This window comes from Lepidochelys olivacea (genome assembly GCF_965140295.1).
Source record: "Lepidochelys olivacea isolate rLepOli2 genome assembly, chromosome: 21".
Taxonomy (NCBI): domain Eukaryota; kingdom Metazoa; phylum Chordata; order Testudines; family Cheloniidae; genus Lepidochelys; species Lepidochelys olivacea.
Genome location: NC_140431.1, coordinates 16,615,422 through 16,637,413, shown reverse-complemented (window position 1 = coordinate 16,637,413; position 21,992 = coordinate 16,615,422). Strand labels below are relative to the sequence as shown.

At 66.5% G+C, this 21,992-nt stretch overlaps 1 protein-coding gene across 2 annotated transcripts in view; it reads right to left on the bottom strand.

Moving 5' to 3' along the window:
• Nucleotides 1–432: 432 nt before the first annotated feature.
• The window catches only part of CELSR2 (cadherin EGF LAG seven-pass G-type receptor 2), a 67,525-nt gene continuing 45,965 nt past the window's right edge, over nucleotides 433–21,992 (bottom strand). The window contains exons 12-35 of one of the 2 annotated variants that reach the window (XM_084611123.1): nucleotides 21,775–21,949; nucleotides 21,285–21,426; nucleotides 18,477–18,597; nucleotides 17,598–17,781; nucleotides 16,771–16,872; nucleotides 16,483–16,577; nucleotides 14,566–14,775; nucleotides 13,678–13,861; nucleotides 12,284–12,427; nucleotides 11,056–11,242; nucleotides 10,458–10,625; nucleotides 10,204–10,330; nucleotides 9,647–9,847; nucleotides 9,174–9,348; nucleotides 7,618–7,730; nucleotides 6,487–6,566; nucleotides 5,719–5,845; nucleotides 5,171–5,293; nucleotides 4,509–4,639; nucleotides 4,195–4,283; nucleotides 3,748–3,921; nucleotides 3,024–3,245; nucleotides 2,183–2,429; nucleotides 433–1,396 (exon numbers count right to left, since the gene is read on the bottom strand). In XM_084611123.1, the coding sequence (XP_084467249.1) occupies nucleotides 1,375–1,396; nucleotides 2,183–2,429; nucleotides 3,024–3,245; nucleotides 3,748–3,921; nucleotides 4,195–4,283; nucleotides 4,509–4,639; nucleotides 5,171–5,293; nucleotides 5,719–5,845; nucleotides 6,487–6,566; nucleotides 7,618–7,730; nucleotides 9,174–9,348; nucleotides 9,647–9,847; nucleotides 10,204–10,330; nucleotides 10,458–10,625; nucleotides 11,056–11,242; nucleotides 12,284–12,427; nucleotides 13,678–13,861; nucleotides 14,566–14,775; nucleotides 16,483–16,577; nucleotides 16,771–16,872; nucleotides 17,598–17,781; nucleotides 18,477–18,597; nucleotides 21,285–21,426; nucleotides 21,775–21,949 (3,543 nt within the window). In that variant the 3' untranslated portion in view covers nucleotides 433–1,374. Of the gene's footprint in view, nucleotides 1,397–1,420; nucleotides 1,549–2,182; nucleotides 2,430–3,023; nucleotides 3,246–3,747; nucleotides 3,922–4,194; nucleotides 4,284–4,508; nucleotides 4,640–5,170; nucleotides 5,294–5,718; nucleotides 5,846–6,486; nucleotides 6,567–7,617; nucleotides 7,731–9,173; nucleotides 9,349–9,646; nucleotides 9,848–10,203; nucleotides 10,331–10,457; nucleotides 10,626–11,055; nucleotides 11,243–12,283; nucleotides 12,428–13,677; nucleotides 13,862–14,565; nucleotides 14,776–16,482; nucleotides 16,578–16,770; nucleotides 16,873–17,597; nucleotides 17,782–18,476; nucleotides 18,598–21,284; nucleotides 21,427–21,774; nucleotides 21,950–21,992 lie in introns of those variants that run through there. The other variant, XM_084611122.1, reaches the window with a different exon arrangement.

Below are 21,992 nucleotides of genomic sequence, written 5' to 3'. Positions count from 1 at the left end.
ATGGCCCAGGGGCTGGGGACGCACATCAAAAAGCACTTTCCAAAAGCCCTGGTGGGTGCCACCTGGGCCAGCACTGGCCGGGGGGGGCCTAGAAAACAAAGGCTTTGAGGCAGAAAGGCAGGTGTGGCAGGGCCCTCGCCCAGTGGCACAGGAGCCCCTCATTCACTCAGCATCGGGGGGGTTAGCCCTCCCCCTTTGTGGTGTGTGTGTGCGGGGTGGGGGGGATTGTACAGAATAATCACAGCCTGGCCCACACAACTGCAGGGGTCTCTCCCCCCGCCCCCCATCAGCCTTGGCTAAGGGCCTGGCGCTGCCAGTGGGGGCTTGGCAACCCTGCCAGTGTAGCTGGCTTTAAGGGCTTGAGCCCATAGCAGTCCAGGAGCATCTTTCCTGGGATGCCCCCCCCCACCCCCACCCCATGGGCACCTGGCCCATCCTCCCCCCCCAGCTGTCGCTTGCCATGGGTGCAGAACGGGGCCCTCACCCGGCTGCCCCAGGGGCCCTGCCCCGAGCCCCGGGGCGTCGTGCGGCACAGCAGAGGCAGAGCGTGCTGGGGACACAGCTCTGGAGACAAGGGCACGTTTCAGGCCCAGCACCACCATGGCAGCGTGTTCAGGCATGGGGCTGGTTCACTGTGGGGCCAGCCCAGCCCCCCCACCTCATGGGGGCCCATGGTGAGATCCTTGGGGTCTGGGCCAGAGGCTCTGGGGGCACTTGGCCCTCTGCCAGGCAGCCCCACATGGCAATGGCCAACCCAGGGCTGTTTTAGGGGCTGTGGGGGACTACCCCTCAGCAGGGCAGTGGTGGCCGTGGGGAATAGGGGCAACTAGCCCAGGGGCCCAGTGGCAATCGAGACCGTGCCTGCAGGGCCGAGGGGCCACGCTAGCGGCTCTGCACAGTGACTGTCCGGCTAGCCGCCTGCCTGCAGCTGGGGCAGGGCCAGCGTGGGCCCAGCGCATTTGCCAGGAGCCGAAGTGCAGCTGTTAAGTACGTCCATGGTCCAGGCCCCCACCCTGCTCAGCACTGGCCAGCAGGGGACTGCACTGGGCACAAAAACCCGGCGGGTCAAGGCGGCGCCCTGGGTCCTTTCGCTCCTCGTTGAAGGGTCAGTGGGGCACCTGGCAAGAGCGTGGGGCGATGCAGCTTGTGCTCCAGGCGGGAGCCCCGGCAGCTGGTCCCCAGGATGGAAGGTCCCCATTGGCTGGCGGCTGGTCCCGAGGATGGAGGGTCCGGATGAGCTGGTTCCCGGGGCAGAGGGGCCCTGTCGGTTGGCAGCTGGCCCCAACGCAGAGGGACCCTGGCAGCTGGTCCCCATTGGCTGGTGGCTGGCCCCCGGGGCAGAGGGGCCGCGTCGGCTGGGCCCCGGGGGCCTGCTCAGATGGAGGTCTCGTCGCTCCTGCTCAGTGATCAGACACACACCGAGAGGGGGGGAACAAACACACAGACGTATGGTCATGAGCAGCTGGGCCGGGCCCCCGGCAGGCTGGCCAGGCGGGCGGCAGAGCCACGTGGCGCACATGTTAATGGAGGAAATTAAAGAACAGAAATCTGGGCGGTTGGGGGCAGGAGACAGAGAGGGGAGGGGGGGGGTTAGTGCGAGAGTGGAGAAAGCAGTGGAAGAGTTAGAGACGGCGAGCGCCAGGCAGGGTCTTGCCCCCACCCCGAATCAGCCCTGCCTAATTGGGGCCCCAGACTCCCAGCTCAGAGCCCTGGGCTCAGCCCCAGGCCGGCTGCTCGGGGCGGGGCAGGCTCCCAGCGGCTGGGGGCAGCTCAGCCCGTCCTGTGACTCGCAGGGGGCGGCCGAACCCCGCATGGAATTGGGGGTGGGGGGAACTGAGGCTCCGGCCACACAGCCCAGTCCAGCTCTCGGGACTCGCCCCGGCTGGGGGGCAGGATCCGGGCCCAGGGCATGGGCACAGCCATGGGGACGCTAGGCCAGGGGAGGAGACGCCGGGGGGGTGGAGCCTGGCTGGTTTGAATGGGCACAGCCCCAGCCACCTTCCAAGGTGATGGAGGCTGAGGCCGGCGCCGTGGGCAGGGTGGGAGGTTGGGGTGACGCGGGAGCAGCTCCGGAGCCTCCCCCCACAGCCAGACCCAGGGCAGGTCTGTGGCACTGGCTGCCCTGCAGGTGGGCACCAGGAGGGGTCAGTGGCAGTGGCCTTAGCCCCAGGCACCTACTCACTCGGAGCCGGAGGAGTCCTCGTCCACCGTGCCGGCCTTGATGCTCATGGTGATGGGTGTCACCCCGTTGAGCTGCTCCTGCAGCGTCTGGCGGGGCCGTGGCAGCACCCTGCCCCCCCGGCTGCCCTCGCTGCCCGTCGAGGAGCCGTGTGATGCCACCGTGCCCGGCGGGCGGGCTGAGAGCTCGCTGGGCACATGGCGGAGGCTGTTCTCGCTGATGGTAGGGAGGCACTTCTTCTTCAGGATCCCTGCAGGGGGAGATGGGGGGGTGAGGCCAGGGCAGAAGGGGGGGGGGCCCAGGCAGCTGGGGTGGGGACAGATGGGAGGGGTCGTGAGGCCGGGACGAAGGTGTGGGGGACCCTCCCGGTTCCTGGCCTGGGCAGGCGCCCTGTGCCGAGCTACAGAGAGAGGAATCGCCCCATGGGAGCAGAGCCGCCCCATCCAGCCTGGGCTCCCAGATCCTGCAGCCAGCAGGGCCAGAGCAGGTCCTGGGGCTTTGCCAGGCTCGCCTCACCCACAGCACCTGCCTCTCTGCAGCATTGATCAGGCCCGGCCTGGCAGGAGCCTGCGACCACCAGCTGCCACACGGGTCCAATGCCACCCAGCTAAGGGCTGGAGAAGCCGTGCCAGGCTCTGCCGTGTCTGTAGGGGAACCCCATCCCTTATCGAGCCCCCGTCTCTGCTGTGTCTATAGGGGAAGCTCTGAAGCCCCTCTAGCCCCTGGAGCGCCCCACCCCCACTCAGCGATATCTGTGGAGGACCCCCTGCCCCGCACAACACCCTCCCCCTTGCAATGCTGGGCCCCCACCCTGGGTGCAGGGGGTGCTGGGTTCCCTGCTTACCTCTCTGGGGCTGGGCAGCAGGGTTGGGCAGCGGAACCGGCACGTTCTTGTCCAGGGCCTCCCCGTTCTCCCTGGGTGCCTCCTCTGGGGGGCCCAGCCGCACCTGTCCCGCGGCTGGCTCCACCCGCAGCATCTCGGGGCCGGTGTGCCCGTCACTCTCGCTGGCCGTGGTCACAAACTCCCCCGGCCAGTAGGGCTTGCCGTGGGCCGGCACGTTATCCGCTGGGGGAGAGCACAGTGAGCTGAGCCGGGGACCCTCCGGAGCCAACTCCCCACCACCCCAGGGCTGCTCCTGAGCACACCGAGCAGGCAAGGGGATGGCAGAGGCCCGGTGTGGGGCAGGCGTCCATCCTGGGGCAGGCGAAAGGGGAGCAGGCACCTGGCGTGGGGCAAGCGAGGAGAGGGCAGGTGCCCGGCGTGGGGCAGGTGAGGGGACGGCAGGCACCCGGCATGGGGCAGGCGCCCGGTGTGGGGCAGACGAGGGGACGGCAGGCGCCCAGCATGGGGCAGGCCCCCCTCATAGCTGTAGTGGCCCCTGCCCCGGGGTTACAGGGCAGCCAGGGGAGGGGTGGAAAGGAGCCAGCCAGGAGAGCAGCGCACTGCCCAGCCCCACGGCTTAGCCACCCCCCGTCCCGCCGGCCGTGGGCCCAGAATGGGGCTCTCAGGTGCTGACCCACTGTGGGGGCTGCTCCCTCCCCTGCCAGCCCCCTGGTCCCGGCGTTACCTTTGGGGGCGCTGTGTGGCGGCAGCTTCTCGCTGGGGGGGCCCAGCAGGTTCTCCCAGCAGGGCTCCCCCGGGAACGCCTCGTCCTCCTCGCTGTCCGAGGAGTGGGTGGAGGCATAGGAGCCGCTCTGGTCGTCCTCCAGGGACAGGTCGCTGTCCGAGTCCGTGTCGTGCTCTGGGGCAGGGACACACGGAGAGCTCAGCACCAGCGCCCCCATGGGCCAGCCGGACTCACTCGGCAGGGCCAGCTCCCCCCACCGGCCTGCAGGGCCCCTCCCAGCCTAGGGCACAGCCGGGAGACAGAGCCTGGTGCCGGGCTCCAGACAGCCCAGTTCTGCCCCCCCGAGCCAATGGGACCCCCCCGGTGTGGCAACCACCGGAGGACGCTGTCGCTGGCCGCCCGCCCCGCTCACCCAGCAGAGGGCAGCACGGCTCCTCCCTTGCTCACCGTTCGGCTGGTCCTTGGCCGCCAGGAAGAGGGCGCCGGGGTCCGTCTGCCCGCTGGGCGCCTGGCAGCTCTTCAGCCCAGACTCCTCCCTGCAAAACACGGGCGGGAGACTAGAGCCACCGCAGGGCCTGGCCAGGCCGGGCTCCGGAGCCGCGGGGCCCAGCGCTGCCGGGGGGGCTGGCTGCCGTGGCAGGGGGGGCGGGCTGCCGTGGCAGGGGGGGCGGGCTGCCCTGGCAGGGGGGGCGGGCTGCCGTGGCAGGGGGGGCTGGCTGCCCTGGCAGGGGGGGCTGGCTGCCGTGGCAGGGGGGCGGTACCTGAGCACGAAGGGGAGGTAGCTGTGCTGGCTCTTGCCTGAGTGCACGGTGCTGTGCAGGGAGCCCGTGGACGCGCCGAAGGGCATATGGTACAGCCGGCCGGCCACATACGTGTTGTTGCAGTTGTAGGCCTGGGGGCGGGGGGTCAGAGAACAGGGGCCAGACGGTGAGTCACTGCTTCCTCTGACACTTCCCACTTGGCCTGCTGCCCCTCCCCAGCACCTCAGCCCTGGGGTCCCCCAGCTCTGCCGGTGCCCCTCACTCCCGACCCACAGCCCCCTGCTATCCCAGCCCTGGGCTCGCCCCAGCCCCCCAGCTCTGCCGGTGCCCCTCACTCCCGACCCACAGCCCCCTGCTATCCCAGCCCTGGGCTCCCCCCAGCCCCCCAGCTCTGCCGGTGCCCCTCACTCCCGACCCGCAGCCCCTGCCATCCCAGCCCTGGGCTCCCCCCAGCCCCCCAGCTCTGCCGGTGCCCCTCACTCCCGACCCGCAGCCCCTGCTATCCCAGCCCTGGGCTCCCCCCAGCCCCCCAGCTCTGCCGGTGCCCCTCACTCCCGAACCGCGGCCCCTGCCAGCCCAGCCCTGGTAGAGATGACGCCGCCCAGGGCAGAGAGCCAGGCTGAGACACTAGTCACTCCGGCTGTGCGGGGCTGGGCACTAACCGCTGTCAGGGTGGATTTGGTGGTGAGTGCGGGGTCTGTGCTGTGCTTCTTGCTGCAGCTGAACTTCAGAGCCTTCCTCACGTCCTTGCTGAAGACAATGCAGGCGAGGAAGATGAAGGGACCCTGAGGGAGGGTGCGAGGGGCAGGTCAGAGCCCGCTGGGGCTGAGCTGGGCTGGGGGGCCTGGATGGAGCTGAGGGGGGTCCATGAGCCAGGCCCCCTGCCCTGACGTACTGCCACGCTTCCTGCCGGGTGGCGATGGCTCTGGGGGCAGGTGCCCACACAGGGGTCCTCCACTGGGGACCTCTGCGCCAGGCCCGGATCCCCCCCAGCCGTCACAGCGCAACCCCCCCACCCCCACCCTGGCACCATGGTGTGAAGCTGGCTCACCACAGGGCCGGGCACAGGCCCTGCCAGCTCGGAGCCAACAGGGCCACGCCGGGCTGCTGGGGCCTCTGTGGCACCTCTACGCGGGCTCGGCTCCTGGGCCAAACTGGGGAGACCCCCACCCCTGCTGGGGAAAAGGCCCTGCCCCCTGCCCTGCCGTACCTGGAGGCAGTTGAAGCCGGCGAAGAGGTAGTGGAAGAGGATGGCGTCGCTGTTGACGGAGAGCAGGGCCAGGAGCCACGTGGCGCTAACCAGCAGCAGCACCAGGAACGCCGCCCGCAGCCCCGACCTGTGCCGGGCAGAGGGGTCAGGCCAGGCCAGAGATGCCGACCCCGCCCACACCGACCCCTCCCGCACTGTGGGACGCAGCAGGGAGGGGGAGCGTTGACCTGGGAATGTGGCAGGGGGGTTTCCCTGGGGATGGGAGACCTGAGAGCCTCTAACCTGAGCCAGGAGGGGGATGGGGGAGGTAAAACTGGACAAAGGCTGGGGGGGAGCTGAGGGAAGCTGGGTGAGACGCTGAAGGGGGCAGTTGGCTGGGGAAGAGGGGAGAGCCCCAGAGAAGGGGGTCTAAGCTCCCCACCCCCCAGAAGGTCCTGTTTAGGCCTGCAAGCTCTGGTCTGGACTGCGTTCCTGTCGTCTCTAATAAACCTCCTGTCTTACTGGCTGGCTGAGAGTCACGGTGAATGTGAATCGCAGGAAGTGGGGGTCCAGGGCCCTGACTCCCCCACGCTTCGTAACACACTGACCCCTGCCCATGCCCACAGAAACCCCTCCCCCGCCCACCCCCACACCAACCCTGCCTGCACCGACCCCTCCCCCCAAGAAACACCCCCCCAGTTCCCTCCCCCCGGGAGCAGGCCTCAGTCAGCACCTCCCGTGCTGCCCTGCCAGCCAGCGCTGCCCGGGGGGGGCGGGGGTAAGACTCACACTGGGCCCCTCTTCTCGAAGCCCCGCTCCTGGGCCAGGCAGGCAGCTTTGGTGGCCAGGACATGGAGGAAGACGCTCGTCTGCGCGGGGGAGAGGGTGGGTCAGCAACAGGAGGCAGGGCCCAGGGTCCCCCAGCCCCTCCCCATGGCCCCCTGCCCCTCCCCACAGTCTGCCCAAGCGGCTGAAGTGTGGAGCCCAAGGGCCCCCGGCAGGGCCCCAGCCCAAGGCCCCCACCCAGGCAGAAGGAGGCTGTTTCTTGGCAGGATGCGCTTGTGCAGGCATGAGCCATGGGAAGCAGCCCCTGGGTCAGAGCCCTGGTCCGGCTGAGCTGGGACACTTCCAAGGAATCCATAGTGAGGGGGTTCCCTTCCTGCCCCCACATGACAGGAGGAGTCTGGAGGCCAGTGGAAGGAAGGGCAGCAGGTCTGCATGGACCAGGCCCTCCCCTCGCCCCTCATGGCTCTCCCCAGCAGGGGACCTCCGTGGGGAAACTGAGGCACTGAGAGGCAAAGAGGCCTGTCTCAGGTCAAACAGAAAGTCAGTGACTGGCCTGGGAAGAGAACCCAGGAGTCCTGGCTCCCAACCCCCCTGCTCTAACCACTAGACACCCCCCCAAGAGCAGGGATAGGAGCTAGGAGTCCTGACTCCTAGTCCCCCCAACCAGAGTGAGGGGGGGCAGTGCAGCGCACGCGGGCCAGTGCCGGGTGCCCAGCGAGGGCGTGGGGGGGGCAGCCTGTGCACTGGGGGGCAGGTAACGAAGCTGGGGCTGCTGTGCACAGGATCGACCAGCCGTGCCCGCGGGGGTGTGGGGGCACCCCACATGCAGCCCCTGCAACTGTGACGTCAGCAAAGGCTTCGACCCCACTGCCCAGGGGAGACTCACTGCAGGGTGAGTGAGGGAGATACCACTGCAGAGGGACGGCGGGGGGTGTGCCTGGGTCAGCTGGAGGAGATACCACTGCAGAGTGGGTGGCGGGGTGCCCAGGCCAGCTGGGGGGAGATACCACTGCAAGGAGACTGGGGGTACCCGGGCCAGACCATGCTGCTGTTGGTCTTGCTGCCCTTTGATCCTCCCCGTGTCTCCCCAGCCCCATGCACTAGCCTCCGAGCCCCTGCTGCCCCCATACGCACTGAGACGGCGAAGGCGATGGGCCCGGCGAAGCTCCAGACCAGCGTGTCATAGATGGAGAGCCAGCAGAAATCGGGGTTCCCGTAGCCCTCAGGGTCCAGCCCCACGGCCAGTCCTGTGAAGAGAGGAGCCACATGGCTCATCACATCCCATCCTGGCAGAGTACGGAGGAGCCAGCAACCCATGAGCCCTCTGCGCCGCTGGCGGACCAGGTGCCACCCATGCCAAGGGCCCCGTGTCTCCACTGAACACGGACCAATCGGCCCGGTGTTAACCAGAGAGCAGAATGGGAAGGATGCGGTCAGTCTTCCCGGAGTGCTTGGGAGCGTTCTCACCCAGAACGGCTGTATCCCTTTGTGACGAAGTGGGACTGTTCTTAATGTTTCCTCCAAATATTGTGGGGATGCCTCAGTTTCCCCTATGCAGTTCTTAAGTATCTAGGTGGGGGGATAAGGGTGTATGATCATTGCAGAGCCCTAGAGGGCAGGTGTGTGCAGGGGTCTGGACACAGAGAATGGCCGACACCCTGTTTCCTGGCAACTGATGGCCTGGGCCCTTCCTCCCCTGCAAGGTGAGAGCTGAAGGGTTGGAGAATAAAGGGATCAGGTCACCTCCTGGCCCAGGAAAGGAACAAAGCCCAAAGGAGGAGGGGCTGGAGGGAGTTTCAGTTTGGGGCTGGCTGGGGACATGGAGTGAAGGGCAGATGTGGTTGTCTGGCTCACTGCCCCCCAAAATGGACCCAGCTGAGGGGTCCTGTTCTCTGCACATACAAGCTCTGTTTTAGACCATGTTCCTGTCATCTAATAAACCTCTGTTTTACTGGCTGGCTGAGAGTTGCGTCTGACTGCAAAGTTGGGGTGCAGGACCCTCTGGCTTCCCCAGGAGCCCTGCCTGAGCGGACTCGCTGTGGGAAGCGCACGGAGGGGCAGAGGATGCTGAATGCTCCGAGGTCAGACCCAGGAAGGTGGAAGCTGGGTGAGCTGTGTGTCCTGCAGACAGGCTGCTCACAGAAAGGCGACTGCCCCAGAGTCCTGCCTGGCTTCATGGGGAGCAGTTCCAGAGCATCGCCCAGGGACTCCGTGACACCCTTATTGGGCGGTGACATCTGAGGGGTCGGATCGTGAGCCAGTGGGACCCAGCAGCCTGGAGAGATGTTAGCTAGTGCAAAGGGCTGGGCGCCAAAGAAGGGGTGACGCCCTGCCCCACGGGAGAGGTCCATGGATACCAGACCTGCCACTGGATCATCGCTACGTACCGTCAGTGAGAGGACAGAAGAGGAGTCAGGGGAGTGGGTTCCCCCCAGCTGCTGAGTTTGCAGTGGTGGGGGGGAATCAAACCCCCAGACGAAAGGGACCTGGGATCTTTGAGCTGCCTGGACGCTGTGGGGGCCAAGTGTTTGTAGGCAAACGCAAGAGATGTCCGGCTGGGGGTGGGGGCGCCCTGCTCCTACCAGTCTGCCGAGAGCACTCCCCTCCCTGCCTTGCCCAGCAGCGGACAGGGGAGCCTGGGGGGAGCAGACGCAGCCCCAGCAGGGAGGCGGGGCAGCGCCGGGGCTCACCTGTGATGAAGGCTGGCACGCCCCAGCCCACCATGTAGTAGAAGCGCATGGGGCTGTGGTTGATGTCCCGCACCTCGGTCAGCATGCGGTAGAGGTGCAGCGCTTCCAGCAGGAGCCAGGCGAAGGTGCACATGTAGAAGAAGTGCAGCAGGATGGCGATCACGGTGCAGGCAAACTGCGGGGAGGGCCGGGCGTTAGGGGGCAGGGGGAGCCGGCACAGCCGGGGAAAGGCCCCAGGACACCCGGGTTACCATGCGCCCCACAGGCTCTGGGGCGCCCTGCTGCCCCCAGCTAGGAGACTGCACCCTGCAGGGCCTCCATGCCTGGGCTCAGCCAGCCCCGCCGGGGCCCCATGCCCAGGGCCCCGGGCCCAGCCCAGCCGCCGCCTGCTCAGCGCCCCACCCCGGCCCAGTCGCGCCGCAGGAGGGTCCCCGGCCAGCCCAGCCCCCCGCAGCGCCCGCCCGCAGGCTCACGGGGACGTCGGCCTGGTTGATGCCCAGCAGGAAGACGAGCTCGGCGAGGAAGAGGGCGCTGGCGGTGTTCTTGCGGATGCTGTGCTGGTTGCCACGCAGGGCCCGCGGGCCGGCCAGCACCAGGAAGGTGAGCAGGAGGCTGCCCAGCGTCACGGCCACGGAGGCATAGGTGATGGTCTGCAGCGGCAGGATCTCCCCGTTCTGGGGGGCAAAGGGGGCTCGTTGGGCAGCAACCAGCACACAGGCCCTGCCCCCCAACCAGCTCAGGGCTCAGAGATCACCATAGCCCCGCCCTCTCTCACACGGGGCTCCACCCATGGCTCCACCTCCTTGGGAATGGGGCTCCTCCCCCTCTCACCCCTCACACTGTGGGCCCACCCATAGCTGCACTCCCTGGGCGATGGGGCCCCACCCCACCCCTCCCCTCCTTTCATACTGTGGCCTTGCCCATGGCTCTGCCCCCTGGCTATCTGGGCTCCTCCCGCTCTCACCTCTAACACTGTGACCCCGCCCACGGCTCCGCCCCTGGGTTGGGGCCCCGCCCACTGCCCGCTCACCTCTCTCCTGGAGATGTCCATCAGCACGGCGAAGCTGGTCATGTGGCTGCACTGGCAGCTGACGTGGCTCTGGTTCCTGAAGACCAGCTCACAGCCCCTGGCCGACCAGCCGCCCGCCCCACCAGGCCTGGGGAGCAGGAGGGCCAGAGTCAGGGGGGGCTCTGGGGGACCCCGCTGGGGTAACAGGGCCTGCGAGCCAGAGCCCCCCGCAGGTGGGCGGGCTGGGGGTGCTGGGCCCAGCCCGGGGTACTCACAGTATGGAGTGGTTCCAGAAGACGCAGATGGGCTTGGAGCGCTCCTCCATCTCCAGCAGCCGGAACTGCACGGTGATGGGCTTCTCCAGTGCCCGCGGCCCCCGCTGCTCCTCGTCGTGCACCATGATGCTCACCACCGGCGTGTTGATGATGGGCCGTTTGGGGACCCTGCGGGAACAGCTGGCACAGTGGGACCCAGCGCCACGTGCCCCACCTCACTCGCCTCGGCCCCAGCGACTGGGACCTGTGTGCTCCGGCCCCCCAGCTATCTGCCCACCCACCTTTCCCCCTGCGCCTCCGCCACCCCCCACAGCTACCTGTCCCCCTGCGCCTCTGCGACGCCCCCCAGCTACCTGCATCCCACCTGCACCTCCCCTCCCCGCCACAGCTATCTGCCAGAGGAGATGGGGGAGGGTCCAAGCCCAGTTCCCAGCAGGGCCGTGGAGACCAAGTTCCCCTGTGGGGGGCAGGGCCATGGCACTGGGGCCCTCACTGCCTCTCCGTGCCCCACCTCGCACCATCTTCTCCCCAGCACCTCCCCGCTCCTCTCCCCAACGCCCCCCCCCCCCCGGGAACCTCTCCCCAGCGCCGTGGGTACCGCAGGCTCCGCTTGTCCGTGTCGTACTGCTCTGGCAGCAGCCCCGCCAGGGTGCGGTAGATAATGACGCTGGCCACGGCCTGGCCCTCACTCAGCTCCGGATGCCTCTTGTGCCGGGTCACCAGCGCCGGCTCCTCCTCCTCCTCTGCGGAGCTGGGGGGCAGCTTGGCGCTGACCATGAGCGGGTCTGGAGTGAGAATCATGGTAGGTGAGAGCAGGGCCGGACCTTGCTCCCACGAGGGCAGCACGGACCTAGGCAAGGACCAGTCACGCCGCACTCCCTGCAATACAGGCCGGTGCCCACAGAGAGCGCCAGGTTGTGCCACGTTCCCCCAGGGCTGCAGCGGGTCTAGGATTACAGCCCAGCCCTGCCGGTGCCCCTCACTCCCGACCCACAGCCCCCTCAATCCCAGCCCTGGGCTCCCCTCAGCCCTGCCGGTGCCCCTCACTCCCGACCCGCAGCCCCCTCAATCCCAGCCCTGGGCTTCCCCCAGGCTCTGCCGGTGCCCCTCACTCCCGACCCGCAGCCCCCTCAATCCCAGCCCTGGGCTCCCCTCAGCCCTGCCAGTGCCCCTCACTCCCAACCCGCAGCCCCCTCAATCCCAGCCCTGGGCTTCCCCCTGGCTCTGCCGGTGCCCCTCACTCCCGACCCGCAGCCCCCTCAATCCCAGCCCTGGGTTCCCCGACAGTCCTGCCGGTGCCCCTCACTCCCGACCCGCAGCCCCCTCAATCCCAGCCCTGGGCTCCCCTCAGCCCTGCCGGTGCCCCTCACTCCCGACCCGCAGCCCCCTCAATCCCAGCCCTGGGCTTCCCCCAGGCTCTGCCGGTGCCCCTCACTCCCGACCCGCAGCCCCCTCAATCCCAGCCCTGGGCTCCCCTCAGCCCTGCCAGTGCCCCTCACTCCCAACCCGCAGCCCCCTCAATCCCAGCCCTGGGCTTCCCCCTGGCTCTGCCGGTGCCCCTCACTCCCGACCCGCAGCCCCCTCAATCCCAGCCCTGGGTTCCCCGACAGTCCTGCCGGTGCCCCTCACTCCCGACCCGCAGCCCCCTCAATCCCAGCCCTGGGCTCCGCGACAGCCCTGCCGGTGCCCCTCACTCCCGACCCGCAGCCCCCTCAATCCCAGCCCTGGGCTCCCCCCCAGCCCTGCCGCAATCCTGGGCTCCCCACAGGTGCTGCCCAGCTCCACCCCTGCTGGTGCCCCCCGGTGGGGCACTGTCACTGACTCACCTTTGCCCTCAGGCGCCCGGAAGACGGTTTCGGGGAGGATGACGGTGGTTTCCAGGTCCACGGGCTTCTCGCCCCGCAGCGCCTCGTAGTGGGGCAGCTTGGCGCCAGCGAAGTTCCCCTTGTCCAGCCGCACTACGGAGATGACTGGCGGAGAGACCCCCTCATGAGGGCCTGGGCCTGCCCCCGACGAGCTCACCCCACCCTCCTGCCCGTGCTGGCTCCAGGCCAACGTAGGGCCACGATTCTGGGAGCCCTGGAGACTCCCAGGCCCAGCCATGGGGGCGCCGAGTACCCACCCTCGCTGGCCAGGGACTGCTCAGGAGCGGGCCATGGGGTGGGTAAGGCTGGGCAGCCGAATGTGGCCTGGCGCCAGGCTGGGCTCCCTCACATGCTAGGGCTCCCCTTCCAGCTCCTGGGCACAGCAGCCTGCGCCCCCGTGATGCAACAGCCAAGCCCCCAAGTGACAGTCACGCCCCCCACACGACAGCCACGCCCCTCACACGACAGCCACGCCCCTCACATGACAGCCACTCCCCCACGTGACAGCCACGCCCCCACATGACAGCCATGCCCTCACGCGACAGCCACTCCCCCACGTGACAGCCACGCCCCCACGCGACAGCCACTCCCCCACGTGACTGCCACTCCCCCACGTGACAGCCATGCCCCCACATGACAGCCACGCCCTCACGCGACAGCCACTCCCCCACGTGACAGCCACGCCCCCCACATGACAGCCATGCCCCCCGCATGACAGCCACGCCCCCACATGACAGCCATGCCCTCACGCGACAGCCACTCCCCCACGTGACAGCCACGCCCCCCACATGACAGCCATGCCCCCCACATGACAGCCACGCCCCCACATGACAGCCACTCCCCCACGTGACAGCCACTCCCCCAGGTGACAGCCATGCCCTCACGCGACAGCCACGCCCCCACATGACAGCCACTCCCCCAGGCGACAGCCACTCCCCCACGTGACAGCCACTCCCCCACGCAACAGCCACGCCCCCACATGACAGCCATGCCCTCACGTGACAACCACTCCCCCACGTGACAGCCACGCCCCCCACATGACAGCCACTCCCCCAGGTGACAGCCACGCCCCCACATGACAGCCATGCCCTCACGCGAAAGCCACGCCCCCACATGACAGCCACTCCCCCAGGCGACAGCCGCGCCCCCACGTAACAGCCACGCCCCCGTACAACAGCCACACTCCCACGCGACAGCCACTCCCCCACGTGACAGCCACTCCCCCAGGCGACAGCCACGCCCCCACGTGACAGCCATGCCCTCACGCGACAACCACTCCCCCATGTGACAGCCATGCCCTCACGTGACAGCCACGCCCCCACACGACAGCCACGCCTCCAGTGCACCGCCCTCACCGATGTTGGGCGTGACGAGGGTGAAGGGGCTCAGGTAGGTCTGGCGCAGGTTCTGGGCCAGGGTGCTGGCGTAATCCTCATAGCACTTCAGCAGCCAGGCCGTGCCGCCCTCCGTCTGCTGGATCAGCTCCCAGTGGCGCTTGTTGCTGGGGCCCAGCAGGGCACTGCCCACCTGCAGCAGGTTCTGCGGGGGGGCACCATGAGCATGGGGCCCTGCTGGGCTGACACACTGGGCACCCCCGGGTGGGGGTCCAGAGCACGGGCCTGCCTCGGCACTGCGGCAGGCTCGTCGCCATGGTGACCGAGCCCCTGGTCCCACCCCTCTGGGGCTGAGCCAAGGTCACGGTTCTGGTCTCAATGGGGCCACCTGAGGATCCAGCCCCATGGAGTCAGGGTGTCTGGGGCCCTGCCTGACCTGTGGGACCCACCTGCCCCTGTGGGACCCTCCCTGGCCCATCTCCCCAGCTGGGTGTTTTGCCTGTGGGTGTGAGGGGGAATCACCTGCCCCGGGCCACAAGAGCCCCTGGAGTCCCCTGGGCAGCCTGCATCAAGCGACAATGGGGCCCCACATCCTTCCCGTCAGCCCCCTGTGCCTGTGCCCAGGGGCAGCCTGGACAAGCATGGCAGTGCCCAGATTCTTTCCCAGGTCCCCATGTCGGCTGCTTTGCATGGGGTCAGTCTCCAGCTCCATGGGGTCAGTTTCCCATGGGGCACATGCGTGGCCCCAGCAGGGGACCGTCCTCTGATCACAACAAGCCCCCCGTGCCCAGGAGCAGGGGCACCAAGGTCCTTCCCTCCCTGGCAAATGCTACCTGAAGCCCCCACCCCTGTGCCCGCCTGGCAAGGCTTCCCCGCGCCACCCCAGCCACTCTCCCGACCCGCTGGCACCTCGGTGAAGTGGACGTCCTGTGTGGCAGCCAGGCCGAAGCCTTGCTGGTGGCTCTCGTGCTGCAGGAGGCGGGCACAGAGCTGGTACGCCACCCGCACGTCGCTGCCGAAGTAGCTGGTTGTGTGCTGGGTGGCATTGTGCAGCTGCAGGGCCATCCGCTGCACCAGCCCCAGGTCCAGGAGCGACTCGTTCCGCAGCAGCCGCTCCGCCTGCGCCAGGCAAGGCAGTCGTCAGTGCTGGGCACCGGGGAGGGGCACTGAACGTAGCCTTGGGGCTCAGCACCGGGGGAGCAGGGGGCCTCAGACTGAATACGGCCTGGGGGCTCAGGGCCGGGCGCTGGGGAGGCAGGGGAGTCCCAAGGGAGCCTAGCTGTAGAATCATAGAATATCAGGGTTGGAAGGGACCTCGGGAGGTTCTAGTCCAACCCCCTGCTCAAAGCAGGACCCATCCCCAATTAAATCATCCCAGCCAGGGCTTTGTCAAGCTGGGCCTTAAAAACCTCTAAGGAAGGAGATTCCACCACCTCCCTAGGTAACGCATTCCAGTGTTTCACCACCCTCCTAGTGAAAAAGATTTTCCTAATATCCAACCTAAACCTCCCCCACTGCAACTTGAGACCATTACTCCTCGTTCTGTCATCTGCTACCATTGAGAACAGTCTAGAGCCATCCTCTTTGGAACCCCCTTTCAGGTAGTTGAAAGCAGCTATCAAATCCCCCCTCATTCTTCTCTTCTGCAGGCTAAACAATCCCAGCTCCCTCAGCCTCTCCTCATAACTCATGTGTTCCAGTCCCCTAATCATTTTTGTTGCCCTTCGCTGGACTCTCTCCAATTTATCCACATCCTTCTTGTAGTGTGGGGCCCAAAACTGGACACAGTACTCCAGATGAGGCCTCACCAATGTCGAATAGAGGGGAACGATCACGTCCCTCGATCTGCTCGCTATGCCCCTACTTATACATCCCAAAATGCCATTGGCCTTCTTGGCAACAAGGGCACACTGCTGACTCATATCCAGCTTCTCGTCCACTGTCACCCCTAGGTCCTTTTCCGCAGAACTGCTGCCGAGCCATTCGGTCCCTAGTCTGTAGCTGTGCCTTGGGTTCTTCCGTCCTAAGTGCAGGACCCTGCACTTATCCTTATTGAACCTCATCAGATTCCTTTTGGCCCAATCCTCCAATTGGTCTAGGTCCCTCTGTATCCTATCCCTCCCCTCCAGCGTATCTACCTCTTCTCCCAGTTTAGCTGTCACGATGTCCTCCTCAAGGATGGGACTGGTCAGCTTGTGGGAAAACCCCCTCTGATTCGCTGCCTTCCCCACTGCCCTGTCTCCTGGGACAGGGCAGCCAATCAGAGCTGCTGCAGGAAGCTGGCAGAGCTCCCCCCGATACCGTTCCCATGGGGGGGCACTAAACAGCCCAGTGGGTCAGCCCCCTCCACAGTGAGTGACAGGGCAGCTCCTCGGCCCCCCACCCACTTGGCCTGGCCAGAGGCAGAGGGGGGTGAAGACCCCTGAAGATGCCACTGGCCTGGTGGGGGAGAGGAGCCCCCAGCACCCCCATCCTGGGAGAGGAGGTAAAGCCTGAGGGGGGCTGGGGACAGAACTGGGGGGCCAGGATGAAGTGTGGGGCAGGACAAGGGGAGCCTGGCAGCACCGACGGCCCCTGCACTGGGGCTGGCCGAGAGCACAACATGACCTTGTCCAAAGCGCCTGGCACTGGGGAGCCAAGTCCGGCGGCAATGACACCTGGGGCTGCCCGTACAGGGAGCACCCCAGGTCTCGCCTCGCCAGGTGGAGCAGTGCATACTGGGGCCCCCCGGAGTCACAGCCAGGGTGCTGGGAGCTGCCAGGGGGGCCCTGGCAGGGCTGGGGCTGGGCTCCCCGGCTCTGTGGGCACTGGGCAGATGCCACTCACCAGGCTCTGGAGCTGGGCGAAGGGCAGCGAGGTGCAGTTGAAGAGGTTGGGAGCCAGCCAGCCCTTGTGCTCATCACAGTGCCGCACCGCAGTGCCTGCGGGAAGAGAGCAGAGGTCACCGTGGGGGGCCCCAGCCCTGCCCACCAGCCCCTGCTGCCAGCACGGGCCAGACACTCAGCGCCGTCCTGCACCCCTAGCGTTTGGGCAGGCAGGCACAGGGCATCACGCTGCAGCCATGGCATGAGGGCGCATCGAGCACCGTCTCCCGTCGCAGCGGCACATAGTTACCCAAGGATCCTCGGGGGCAGGGTGATGCGGCGGGCAGCCCAAAGCGGGTGCGGGGCCACCAGATGTTGGCTTCGATGGCACGGGGGCAGCTGTCATAATTCACTGCACGGCAAAGAGGCAAATCAGAGCGAGAGCCCCGGGGCGCCCAGCAGGTGCCCCCAGCTGGGCAGGTCCAGGGGCCCAGTTTACCGCAGTGTGCTCAGGAGAGCCCTGGCTGGGGGGCACAGGGGCCACGGGACAGCCCTGGGTTGGGGGGTTGCTATCACAGACCCCGCCTGGACAAGGGCCTGCCGGGCAGTGGGCAGGCAGCGGGGTCCATGGGGAGTCTGGATAACAATGGATGGGGGGATGGGACATCACCTGGGGCCATGGCCCACATCCTGGCTGGGAGACCTTGGCAGCCAGTGGCCCAGGAACCCCTTCGCCAGCGTGGGGGGGGCAGGGTGCCCACAGCTCAGGGGCTATGGTCCATTCAGCCCCCAGCTGACTCTGGCCCCCCAGAGTCTCCTTTATTTCCCTACTGGGGTGGCTGTTCCCCCCACACTGCCCCCAGTCGAAATCCTGTGTCCTGGGCATGCCCCCCACTGGCATCCCGAGTGGTGCTGGGCCCTGCCGCGCCCTGGGGGGCCACATCCCGCCTCATGCTGGCAGTTGTGTCCTGCCCCTCCCTCATGGCTTGTGCCAGACATGCCATGGGGACTGTGCCCCACCTCGCCCTGGGGACCATGTCCCGCCATGCCCTGGGGGCTGGGCCCCGCCATGCCCTGGGGGCCGCACCCGCTGTGCCCTGAGGACCACGCCCGCCGTGCCACAGGGGCTGGTCTGACCTTCGCAGCCGTTGGCGGTGACCTCGGCAAAGGGGTTGTCACAGCGGTCGCAGCGTCGCCCGATGACGCCTGGCTTGCATTGGCACTGTCCTGTCTCGGGGTCGCAGAGCCGCGCCAGGGAGCCCGTGGGGTAGCAGTCACACAGCAGGCAGGAGTCGCTGGCCAGCGGGCAGTAGTGATTCTCCTGGGGGGCAGAACACAGGACTTTAGCCCCAGCGGGCAGCTGGCAGCCCTGCACAGCCAAGCCCCATCTATTGACCAGGCAGCCCATGGGCCACCACAGGGCCAGATCCACCCATTGCCCCGTGCCCCATGGGGCTCCTCTCGGTGGAGGGGAGAACAGCTCCCACCCATCCAGCTAAGCTGCTGGCAGGGCGCAGTTAGTGCTCTGGAGTGGGTGACACTGACTCGCTGAGACCCGCCAAACTCTGCTCACGCGTGGACCACCATGCAGCCAGTGGGCACTGCCACCGACCATGTCCCACTGCCAGCCCCTCGGCTGCCTGCTGCCCGGGGCCAAGGGCAGAGCCGTTCTACGGGGCAGGTACCACCAGAGACCAGCCCCACCTGCCCACCCCCAGGGCTGCAGAGGGCAAAAAGTCTCACATTCCATCTGGGCCCCCAACCTGCCTCATGGGAACCCCTTGCCCCCAGTGCTGCTCAACTCCCGGCCCCTGATGGAGCCCTTCTGGGAGCCCTGGGTCACTGGCACCCCCAAGCAGTGTTATCCCCCGCAGCTGGGCTGAGCACCCCCAATCCTCCTTCAGTGGTATATCCTCCCAGCTGGCCCGTGCACGCCCCGGTCTCCCTGCCGTGGAATCTCCCCACTGCTGACCCGGGCACCCCCAGTCCCTCTGCGGCGGGGCCTCTCCCACTCACCCGGCAGCGACACTCCCCACTGGTTTTGTTGCAGTCGGGGTCGAAGCCTTTGCTGACGTCACAGTTGCAGGGGCTGCATGTGGGGTGCCCCCACCACCCCCGCGGGCACGGCTGGTCGATCCTGTGCAGAGCAGCCCCAGCTTCGTTACCTGCCCCCCAGTGCACAGGCTGCCCCCCCCACGCCCTCGCTGGGCACCCGGCACTGGCCCGCACGCGCTGCACCGTCCCTCCCCCCACACTCGCTCTGGGTACCACTCCCACACGCGCCCGGCCCACTCACTGCATATGCACTGCACACACAATGCCCGCAACATGCTACCAGACACTGGGCACACACTGCGTGCACCCCCAGTGTTCACTCAGCGTACACCTGCATTGCACGCACTGCCAGCATACACCCAGCTTACACCTTCACTGCGTGCACCCCCAGTGTTCACTCAGCGTACACCTGCATTGCACGCACTGCCAGCATACACCCAGCTTACAACTTCACTGCGTGCACACCCTGCGTACACTCAGCGTACACCTGCATTGCACGCACTGCCAGCGTACACCTGCATTGCACGCACACCTCGCATACACCCAGCTTACACCTTCACTGCGTGCACACCCTGCGTACACTCAGCGTACACCTGCATTGCACGCACTGCCAGCGTACACCTGCATTGCACGCACACCTCGCATACACCCAGCTTACACCTTCACTGCGTGCACCCCCAGTGTTCACTCAGCGTACACCTGCATTGCACGCACTGCCAGCGTACACCTGCATTGCACGCACTGCCAGCGTACACCCAGCTTACACCTTCACTGCGTGCACCCCCAGTGTACACTCAGCGTACACCTGCATTGCACGCATACCTCGCATACACCCAGCTTACACCTTCACTGCGTGCACACCCTGCGTACACTCAGCGTACACCTGCATTGCACGCACTGCCAGCGTACACCCAGCTTACACCTTCACTGCGTGCACCCCCAGTGTTCACTCAGCGTACACCTGCATTGCACGCACTGCCAGCGTACACCTGCATTGCACGCACACCTCGCATACACCCAGCTTACACCTTCACTGCGTGCACACCCTGCGTACACCTGCATTGCACGCACACCTCGCATACACCCAGCTTACACCTTCACTGCGTGCACACCCTGCGTACACTCAGCGTACACCTGCATTGCACGCACTGCCAGCGTACACCTGCATTGCACGCACACCTCGCATACACCCAGCTTACACCTTCACTGCGTGCACACCCTGCGTACACTCAGCGTACACCTGCATTGCACGCACTGCCAGCGTACACCTGCATTGCACGCACACCTCGCATACACCCAGCTTACACCTTCACTGCGTGCACCCCCAGTGTACACTCAGCGTACACCTGCATTGCACGCACACCTCGCATACACCCAGCTTACACCTTCACTGCGTGCACCCCCAGTGTTCACTCAGCGTACACCTGCATTGCACGCACTGCCAGCGTACACCTGCATTGCACGCACACCTCGCATACACCCAGCTTACACCTTCACTGCGTGCACCCCCAGTGTACACCTGCACTTCACGCACACCTCGCATACACCCAGCTTACACCTTCACTGCGTGCACACCCTGCGTACACCCAGGGTAGGGTTGCACTGCACACACCCCCAACGGACACCAGCGTACACCTGCATTGCACGCACCCCCAACGGACACCAGCGTACACCTGCATTGCACGCACCCCCCAACGGACACCAGCGCACACCTTGTGATGCAGCAGGGAGGGGGGAGTGTTCACCTGGGAAGAGCCGGTAACCTGAGCCGGGAGGGAGGGGGAGGTAACACCTCTGCCCAGGAATGTGAACAGAGGCTGCAGCAGGGAACCTGCTGGGTGGGTTTAGTTTCAGTTTGGGGCTGGGTGGTGGAACGCAGGGAACCCCAGGGCTGGGGTCTAAGCTCCCTGCTCCCCCAGAAGGACTTGACTGAGGGGTCCTGGTTGTACCCACAAGCTCTGTTGTGGACTGTGTTCCTGTTGTCCAATAAACCTTCTGTTTTACTGGCTGGCTGAGAGTCTCAGTGGATCCCAGGAAGAGGGGTGCAGGGCCTGGGCTCCCCCACACTCCGTGACACACCTACACTGCATGCACACCCAGCGTACACCTGCACTCTAAGCACCCCCAATGTACACCCAGCACACACCTGCACTGCACGTACACACTCACTGCCTACATCTGCACTGCACGCACACCCAGCACACACCTGCAGTGCACACACACACTCACTGTGCACATGCACACACATACACAATCACTGCATAACCTGCACAGCACACACAAACACTGTACATCTAAACTGCACACACACAATGTACACACACTGACTGTGAACACCTGCACGGCACACACACACAATCACTGAGTATACCCACATGCCATGCACACACACGTGCTACATACATTTCTACCAGGTGCACACACAGCATGTGCGTGCAGTGCGTATGCCTGCACACACCCACCCTGAGTGTACACGAACACTGCACGCAGCCACACCCACATATTTACTGAACATACCTGCATAGGGCATGTGCCCACTCACTGCATAGCTCTGCATTGCGTACACCTGCATGGTGCTCGCTCTCACACACATGCACTCGGTGTGCAGCTGTACAGCACAGAGAGTACACACCTCCACTGTGCACCCTCCCCCTCCCCCTCCCTGCATACACCTGCACTGCACCCCCCGCACGCACACACTGTGTGCGCACACCAGCCCTATGCCCACACAGCGTGTCTACACGCACGCCCCGCGTCCCGGCATCTCACTTGTTTTCGCAGTAGGGGCCGAAGTAGCCAGGGGGACACTCGCAGATGTAGCCGTGCGGGGCGCTGGGCGTGCGAGTGCACGTGGCCTGGTGCTCACAGGGGTTGAGGGCACACACGTGGGCACAGCTGTCTCCATAATAACCTGGGGCAGGAAGGAGGAGATGCCTGGAGGTTCAGTGTCCCGCTGCCCCAGCCCAGGGCTCCCACGGCCGCCCGCCCCTGCTGGCTGAGAAGGAGTGATGCTCTGCCTTGGCCGGAGCTGTCCTCCAGGGGGCTGGCCAGCCTTGGGGTGCCCCTTGCGTGTGATCAGCCCCAGAGCCGCTGGCCTGAGCGCCCCACGGCTCCCCAGCCTGGCTGAGATGTGCCCCGCTGATCCCAAGGGGCTCCTGGGGCGGGGCAAATACCCTGAAGATGCACAGGGATCACCAGGCAGCATGTGACCCCCCTGATGCGGGCACTGCAGGGCAGGGAACACTGCCCCCCGCCTCACCTGGGTCACAGCTGCAGGAGAAGCTGTCCCAGTCGTCATTGCAGTAGCTGTTGGCCGGGCAGGGGCTGGAGTCGCAGGGGTCAGGGACACTGCAGCCGTGCTCCACGCTCACCCGCTCAGCCTGGTTCACGTTCAGGGCCACGGCACTGGCCAACGTCTCGCCGATCCGCACCCCCTGCCAGGGCACAAGGGGCTCCGGTGAGCCTGGCATTGGCCCC